The 9435-nt window shown below is 37.4% G+C and overlaps 1 protein-coding gene across 1 annotated transcript in view; it reads right to left on the bottom strand.

The window, feature by feature from the left end:
- Positions 1-2460: 2460 nt before the first annotated feature.
- LOC136843826 (putative uncharacterized protein DDB_G0277255) overlaps positions 2461-9435 on the bottom strand; it is an 18205-nt gene continuing 11230 nt past the window's right edge. The window contains exon 4 of the mRNA XM_067112619.1: positions 2461-3168. Coding sequence (XP_066968720.1) covers positions 3153-3168 — 16 coding nt within the window. The 3' untranslated portion in view covers positions 2461-3152. The remainder of the gene's footprint in view (positions 3169-9435) is intronic.

The following is a 9435-nucleotide window of genomic DNA, read 5'->3' as shown; positions in this document are numbered from 1 at the left end:
TTATGCAACGAATCTTTACTGTGGTGGACCCTCTTAAGTCCTCAGGATTAGGATAAGAAAATTCTCTGCGTTAGAAGAATTTTTGATAAAGTATGCTGGAAGTAATTCTTAATTTGTTCATCTGTTGCGTACAAGACAATTATTTGTCTGTATTTAATTTTTATCTCTCGTCTGCACATCAATATGCCTCTCTGAAAGCTCTCTGTCTCTCTCTAGAAATGTAATGTTGCCATGGGATCTTTGCTTATTGAGGTATGGTCAGTGTTTGTACTCCTGTACTTTTGTACCTTCAGTGTTGTCAGCTTGATTTCCAGAGCCTTGTTTTGGGTGTGGTTTTGTGGAGTAGTGCCAGTCTTGTATAATTTGTATTTGTTATTTATGGGTATGAAGTGTCTTCATCTTACTGTTTTACCATTGTCTGCTTTCACTTTTCTTTTTCTTTGGATAGCATGTGTTGGAAAATTAAAAAGAAACATATGAAGTGTCCGTAAATTTGATAAGAAAATCCACGTCCGTAGCGCATAAGAAAATTCACTTTATTTCAGTTCTTGATTTTGTTACGCTGGTCATAGTTATATTGGAACCTTATCTCTATTTTTCTGACTATTACTCGGGCATAAATATTTCTAAAAAATGAATTGTAAGACTCCTTAAGCCAATGTTGAGTGGAAAGTGCCCCTGAAAAAAAATTGCCTTTTCAAAGTCAGTATTACAACTTGAATCTCTTACCCCCATAGCGATAATTAACTGAAACAGATTTTTGTCTCTGGCCAGGCTTAGGATATTTTTCAGAAATCATCGAAGTTTCTGTGATTTCACGGTAAACAACGTAGACTAGTCATTGTATCAGAGCCATCTTTTTTTCGGAAAGTCTGCAGAATAGTTGAGCACACGTCGATCTACCATGCACGATGTCACGTTGCCGGATGGGAGCAAAGGTCAGCAGGTCTTGCGCAACGCCCTAGGATAGGTTAGGTAAAGAAAATATTAGGTTAGCATGAAAGAAGTATTTGATCTGCTTTAAAGCAGGCAGCGACGCGTGGAAATGAACATCTCCTCTGCAGTTTCACCCTTTTTTCAAATAAATGAAAATAATAACAAACCACTTACCGAAATGTTTAGTCCCATAGCCTAGGGCCCTAGGAGGAGCTCGTGGACGCAGCCTTCTGTACGCATAGTTTCTAGGTTATAGCAGTTTGGGCTAAATCCTGTTTTAAACGATAATTACTTTGGACGGTGAGGTACGATTTTCCATTAGTTCGTGATGTGATTGAAAAATTCTGAAATATGCGCTAAATGAATGACTAACACCCCTCAAAAAAAACATTATCACGGTGAAACTTTTTTTTTCTAAGGAAATTACAATGCATAACAGAATTAATCTATTAATTTTCATCATATACACATACACACACACACACACACACACACACTGTGTGTGTGCAAAATCAGTCCGTGGGATTTTTCGAACAATTTGTAAGCGAATGACTGAAGTGTTTTTTTTTTTTTTTTTTTTTTTTTTTTTGCAAATAATGAGATTTTGGAGAAGACCCGACGTTGGTTATTTGTGCTTAATAAAAAAAAATAGAAATTCTATTTTCTGCATATACAGTATACGATTATTAAATTGGTTCTGGGATGATGCTTTAGAAAACGAAAACATGGAGAAATCCTAACTGGAAAAGCGGCTTTATCTGAGCAGAAACGACATAGAAAATCAATAAATGACAAAGAAAAACACTAGAAAAATCGCAATTCAAAGAAATTCAGAGAAACTTCTATGGGAACCACAGAGGTAGACCAGGATTTTATGGATGGGAAGAACAACACTGGTTACATAATCAGATACAATCATACCTAACCTAACCTAGTCCACCACGTTCTTAACCTATCACAGTCTGATGTAAATGTGTACTTTTGTCTATGGTTCACGATGGGGAAAGCATACCAGCCGCAGCGAATATGGTAACTTGGATAGAAATCTTATATGATGAAATTTTATATTGCAAAATGGTATTTGTTTCTTTCTCTCCATTTTTCCTCCTAATCCTCCTGAGATCAGATTAGTATATAAAATGAAGACTTTCACCACTTCGATAATCACTTTTAAAGGGGATAGCGCCCTCAGTGCACATCACCTCCCAGCTGCATCCACTTATTCACAATTTAACTTCATTTCTGCTCCCTTTCTTTACTCTGGCTGTACAGCCTCTGTAACTGTTACTTCTCAGTGCAAATGTGGAGTTTTCTCACAGTTCCACCTTTAGATCCGTGCACTACATTCCCTTTATTCTCTGGATCTCCAACTCCCTCTTTTTACTGTCTTGTGCACTAAATGGCCGAGGGTGTCCCAGTGCTTGGTTTGTCAGCCAAACTTTCCTAAAATCAAATCAACCATTCTGGTACCAGATTCGGTCGTGTTATGGGTAAAGAAAAGCATTATAACCTTTGACCACTGCTTCAACGAAGAGTAAAGAATTTATTTATTTTTCATTTGTTTTTTAATTTTTCTTGTTAATGACATAATTCTTAGAAGCTTTATTTTACAAGTTTTCATCCCTTCCAAGTTTAAACAATAAGTTATTACTGTTGCTGAACGGCAATGGGACAGGGCATAGGGCTAGCAGCTTCATATAAATACTCATTGAACACCCGAGGGTAACACCTTCAGGTAACACCTTCCTCTTTGGAAAGTCATGTGATTTTTGTGTGTGTAGGTGTGTGTATATATATATATATATGTATTTGTGTGTGTGTGTGTGTTTGAGTGCGTATAAGACAGTGCTGAGGTGCATCTTTGTGGGTTCGCCCGTGAGATTATGGGTGTGATAAGGCGTATGCGTGCTTTCCTGATCTGAGAGCACGTCCAAGGCGAACAAAAATTGACGACGATTTCCCCCAAAACCACTTCAAAAACGCGACGATGATTTTCAAGTCTTCTTAGAGGAAGTCTGAATGCTGGGACTGTCTCTAGCTTTCATGGCTCTGCAGCAGAATTCCTATTAAACTTTTTGGCTAAATGCAGTCAAAGTTGGATCACTTCCGGTGCAGATGCATTCGTGTACTCCCTTACAGATTCTTTCCCGGGACCACAGTTACAGTTTCCACCCAAGTGAAGACGCCACAACACGCTCTCTTTCGCTGAGAGAAGATCAGTTCGAAAGGCTCCTGTTGAGAAATAGAAGAAGAAGCATGTTGTTAGTGCACTGATAGCTAACATCAGAAGATGGACAATAAATCGCTTTATTTACGAATAGTTGCCAACACTTCTGTTACCTAAAGAGATTGCCTGTTCTGTCTCTGTTGGTGGGAAAAGTCCAGAAGTCCACGTCAGCCCTGTTAACACCTTCAGCACCTTGCCAAACTGCAGCGACTCTGATTTGTAAAAAGCATGTGAGTCAGGTCAGAACAAGTCATAACTTCGTAGTGTTATGAGATTTCCTGTGGCCATACATTTCATCTGTCATTATTATGTAGAATAGCAGAAATAATTTTGGTTGGAAAATAGTTATAAGTTAGTTACATTTTGTATCTTGGTAGCAAAAACATTTTTTACCGATCGTTGAAGATCAGGGTCATTTGTCATACATTTTAATTTACTGCAAAGTTTTGAATATTGTTAACTGAGCATTTTCCTTTTTAAAACAAACACACACACACACACACATATATATATATATATATATATATACACACACACACATATATATATATATATATATATATATATATATATATATATATATATATATATATATATACTGTATATATATATGTGTGTATATATATATATAATATATATATATATATATATATATATATATATATATATATATATATATATATATGTATGTGTGTGTGTGTGTGTGTGTGTGTGTGTGTGTGTGTGTGTGTGTGTGTGTGTATTTAGATAGATGTCATGAGCACAGTTGCGGAGAACATTAGGCTAATCTGCAGCCAATAAAAAAAGCAATAAAACCTAATTTATGTGTGGCACAAACTTTATATGGAAATATATGTATGTATATATATAGACACATGTATATTCCCAAAGAAATACGAAAAGTTAGTGCCACACATAAATTGTGTTTTATTGCTTTTTTTTTATTGGCTTCAGATTAGCCTAATGTTTTCCGCAACTGGGCTCGTGACTGCAGATACTTTCCAAGAATATATTTTCTGGCTTGGCCTACGATTTCCTTGAAGCGTGTTGTTGTGATGAGTTGCCGAACCTGAGACAGCGCACAGAAACCAAGACAGAAACAGGAAAGCTGATGCCAAGGCTAAAATATTGCCACACAGCGACATGCCATTATCGTAGTCATCATCTAGTACAGTTATTATCATTGTCATCATCTAGTCATCGTCTAGTACAGCCATTATCATTGTCATCATCTAGTCATCGTCTAGTACAGCCATTATCATTGTCATCATCTAGTCATTGTCTAGTACAGCCATTATCATTGTCATCATCTAGTCATCATCTAATACAGCCATTATCGTTGTCATCATCTAATACAGCCGTTATCATTGTCAGCATCTAGTACAGCCATTATCGTTGTCATCATCTAATACAGACATTATCGCAGTCATCATCTAGTACAGCCATTATCATAGTCATCATCTGATACAGCCATTATCACAGCCATCATCTAGTACAGCCATTATCGTTGTCATCATCTAATACAGCCATTATCGTTGTCAGCATCTAGTACAGCCATTATCGTTGTCATCATCTAATACAGACATTATCATTGTCATCATCTAGTACAGCCATTATCATAGTCAGCATCTGGTACAGCCATTATCACAGCCATCATCTGGTACAGCCATTATCATAGTCATCGTCTAGTACAGCCATTGTCGTAGTCATCATCTAGTAGAGCCATTGTCCAAGGTTCCGCGGAACCCTAGGTTTCCGCAAGAAATCGAGAAATGTATTGCAAATGTTGGCTTGGTAATGCGAACCATCTTGTTATGTATTGGTAGATTTTATGTGATTTATAATCAGAAATTTCTTAATGTATATATATATATATATATATATATATATATATATATATATATATATATATAATGTGTGTGTGTGAAGTGCGCTGTAGGTAAAGGTTCCTGGGTTATGAAAATTTTTTCAGGAGTTCCTTGAAAGTATAAAGGTTGGGAATCATTAATCTTGTACATAACATATGACCGATACTTCTAGTTCTCATTCGGCAAGAATATTCTTAATACGACTGCATTCTATTATCTCGAAACCTTCAGTTGACAAGACTGTGTTCCAAAAATTTAATGAGAATGAAGAATGAAATACACAAGGGGCATTGGTTTGACTTGTCCTCATCGGCAGCCTAACCAAATGTGATGACACCGATTTCATCGACATATCAAAATGTGCTTAAGGATTTTTTCGGTATACCATAGGCCCAGGAAAAGTATTACATGCTCAGTTCGCTATAGGCTACATATCCGTATTTCCTCTACAGGAATCCCACATGGAATAAATAACTACATCGCACCATCATTCTCGTCTTTCGTCACAAATGAACGACCAAAAGCTTTTCACACTCACCGTACAACACCTGTCGAGTCTGAGCTATTATTCCTTCACACCGGGATACACGCACACACTCATACATCTGAAAGATATTATTATGGAACTTTTTCCCCCGCAACATGACATCGACATTACCGTTTATAAATGGAGTGGGACAAGTGTTTCTTTGGTTGTTGATAAAAATAGTTGGTTCAAGGCATGTGAAAGGAAACGGATTCGACGATCATTTCTCATAGGATATTTTTAATCTTGTGAAGCTGAAATACGTCATTGCACCAAACTGTGTGAGGATATGGTCCTGAGTTCAAACTATATCAAGTAACTGTACGCGCACACCATTGCAGTGTCGCACTTTGGTATAATATAAAAGAGAATTCCACAATAATAGGCAATTCACATTAGTCTAGAAAAATATATATATATTTAGACATTAACGTCCGCTAGTCACAGCTAGCTTTTTCAAACTAGCAGGGGCTAACGAAAGCTGTATTTGTTTGTTTATATACTGTATATATATGTATGTATATATATATATATATATATATATATATATATATATATATATATATATATATATATATATATATATATAGTCTGTATATGTGTGTGTGTGTGACAGTAAAGGATGCCTACATAAATACACGAATTAGCGAACAGCGTTATATTCCGGAAACAACTGATTCCTTCTGCGGACAGGTAACACGCTAAAAGGTACAAAAGGAGAGTACTTTGAAACGATAATGATAAATCCCATAAGACCCGTGTAGAATTGATTTAAATTAACTGCTTTTAAATTAATCAACTTTATCAGTTTTTTAAACTCCTTAGTCATTAGAGACATCACAGAATATAAAATTGCAGTCTATAAAAACCACTTTTGCATAATCCTGTATATTAACTTTTCCGGATACCATGATATCTCAGTAAAAATGGGTTTGGCTCACTTTTTTTTTATAAGCGTCTAGGATTTGCTCTCTAGAATAGCTGGACCAAGATTTTAAACTGATTCGCGAACAGCTCTCTTCATTAAAATACCCAGACCACATGATTGAGAAAGCATTCTACAAATCACACCAAATCTTCCATCGTACCCCACAAGATAAGGTTACAGAAAAGGTTATTCATAAAATCAAATTCCCCTACCGGGACACCATGAGAAAGTTTGACTAAAACTTTGGAGACTCCAGTATTTTTGCTATAACTCTCCCACTACTGTCCATTAATTTGTTGTTAATGTTCATCAAAAACAAAGTCCCAAAGACTTTCGGTGTAAATAAAACCCCTCATCTAGACTGGGATCAATTTTATCCTGTCAGCTCTCAGTGTCTTTCCATTCTTCAACTTCTTCAATGGCCCCCCTTCCCAAATTTTCACCCACTCCTTCCACTCATGGCTTATCCATTTCTGCTCTGTTCTACGTACCGTCCACATTCAATTAAACTCCGGAATATTCATTCCGTCAGTAGACCAAGTGCTGCATTCGCCTCGGATGACATCCCTGCTTTTTCATCTTTTATTCTGAGGTCAGTTTGTTCATTAGCCTGACAACTTCCAGTCCCTGTGGAATAAATTCTAACAACTTCGTACTCTCCCTGAGTTCGAGCCCACTTTCATCCCTCCACGTATATTACTTTCCTCTCTCTCTCTCTCTCTCTCTCTCTCTCTCTCTCTCTCTCTCTCTCTCTCTCTCTCTCTCTCCCCTTGGGTACACTGTCCATCCTCCTGTACAACAACACGTTACCTTCTCTTCTTCTCTTTTGAAATTTCACCGCAAGGTAATCTCATTTTTGTTTGTTTGTCTGAACCTTTGACCTTCTCTTCCCACGTATTACTGTTTTTATTGCTTCTTCTTATCGTCTATCCACAAACACTCCTCGCTGATCCTTTGACCCCATCATGTACCTGTATCTGCGTACGTAAGACTGTGTTTTTGAGTGTGCACCTTTCCTCTATCAAGAGAATAATCAGTGGAATCTTCCTGGTTTCATAAAATGGTAAAAACTTTACACAGTCTATAAAAAGTACAGTATAGAATTTGGGTTACAACGTAAGAGAAAATAATATAAAAAGACAAATGGCCAAAAAAAAAAAAGTAACATAACTCCTGGGAATAGTGAATGAGATTAACTGTCGTCATCCCAAAACAACGACACTGAACGTGAAAAGCCATTCACATAATAATTATCTCCTGATCTAAAGGACTTCCTGGCCTTCAGCCAGTCGTCCATTCGTTCAAATAACTCAACAGATCGCTAGGCACGCGAGAGGCTAAAGGCCTTTTGTACGGAAAGAAGAAATGGAGTCGCAAACAGCAGGGTCAGAAGGTTTAGTGAGGGTGCAGAATTCTCTTTCCAGAATTCGAAGATCATTGAGGCACGCTTTTCTTGAAGCGACATTCTTTGATCTAGGATGCCAAGTCCGTCTTGGTTCTTTCTTGCTAAGTAGGGTTAAATGACTAAATGGTGTAATAATATTCATCTGATTCCGCTCATTTTGAGTCTCTCACTGTTAACGCACACACGCAAAACACACACACATATATAGAGAGGATTATATATATATATATATATATATATATATATATATATATATATATATATATATATATAATATATATATATATATATATATATATATATATATATATATATATATATATATATATATATATATATATATAATACACACAGAAAAAAGTTATATAAGTTCAAGAGCACGTACAAGAGATCGAAATGGAAAAACTTATGAACTTGAGACACTTGTTTATCTTGCTCAGTACAAGTCACGCGAGCAATGATCCCTCGTTCTCTTCCTCTTCTCGGCTATCCTGGCTACAGATGCTACCTTCATCCAGAACGTGATTCGTTTCCTAAAACAACTTTTATTTAAGTTATAAAATCTGTTTAGCCGAACTCATGAGAAGAGAAAAAATTTGCAATAGGGACGTTATTTCAACAAAATTGACAATAAATGAAATTTGTACCCCAAAGGTCCAGTAATTTATATGACATAATTATTTGTATTTCTATCAAGCTTAGTAGGGGGGGGCGCGTTACTACCGTCAGTGCACCTCACGTGGTGGACTGCATGCATTACTAAAGGGTGTTTGCAGAGCTCCATCGACTACTGATTGCTTCGTGTTTTTAGTCTTTTATTTTATCTCCTTTCCTTCTTCTTTTCTTTGATCTTACTGTCCAACCTCACTAACAATTATTTCTTAGTACAACCGTAGGGTTGTCTCCCAGTTTCACCTTTAGATCCTCGTACTCCATCTCATTTGTTTTCTGGATCTCTTACCCTCCAGCTCCCTCTTTTCACTGACTTAAGCGCCAGCTCCCTCTTTTCACTGACTTAAGCGCCAGCTCCCTCTTTTCACTGACTTAAGCGCCAGCTCCCTCTTTTCACTGACTTAAGCGCCAGCACCCTCTTTTCACTGACTTAAGCGCCGACTCCTCTTTTCACTGACTTAAGCACCAGCTCCCTCTTTCACTGACTTAAGCCCTCTTTTCACTGAGCTCCTCTTGCCTTCAGCGCCAGCTCCTCTTTTCACTGACTTAAGCACCAGCTCCCTCTTTTCACTGACTTAAGCGCACCAGCTCCTCTTTTCACTGACTTAAGCGCCAGCTCCTCTTTTCACTGACTTAAGCGCCAGCTCCTCTTTTCACTGACTTCAGCGCCAGCTCCTCTTTTCACTGACTTAAGCGCCAGCTCCTCTTTTCACTGACTTAAGCGCCAGCTCCCTCTTTTCACTGACTTAGCCGCTTTTCAGCTCCCCAGCTTTTCACTGACTTAAGCGCCAGCTCCCTCTTTTCACTGACTTAAGCGCCAGCTCCCTCTTTTCACTGACTTAAGCGCCAGCTCCCTCTTTTCACTGACTTAAG

Source organism: Macrobrachium rosenbergii, chromosome 12 (genome assembly GCF_040412425.1).
Source record: "Macrobrachium rosenbergii isolate ZJJX-2024 chromosome 12, ASM4041242v1, whole genome shotgun sequence".
NCBI lineage: Eukaryota > Metazoa > Arthropoda > Malacostraca > Decapoda > Palaemonidae > Macrobrachium > Macrobrachium rosenbergii.
Note: the sequence above shows the minus strand (reverse complement) of the source record. Positions and strands in the feature narration are given on the sequence as shown.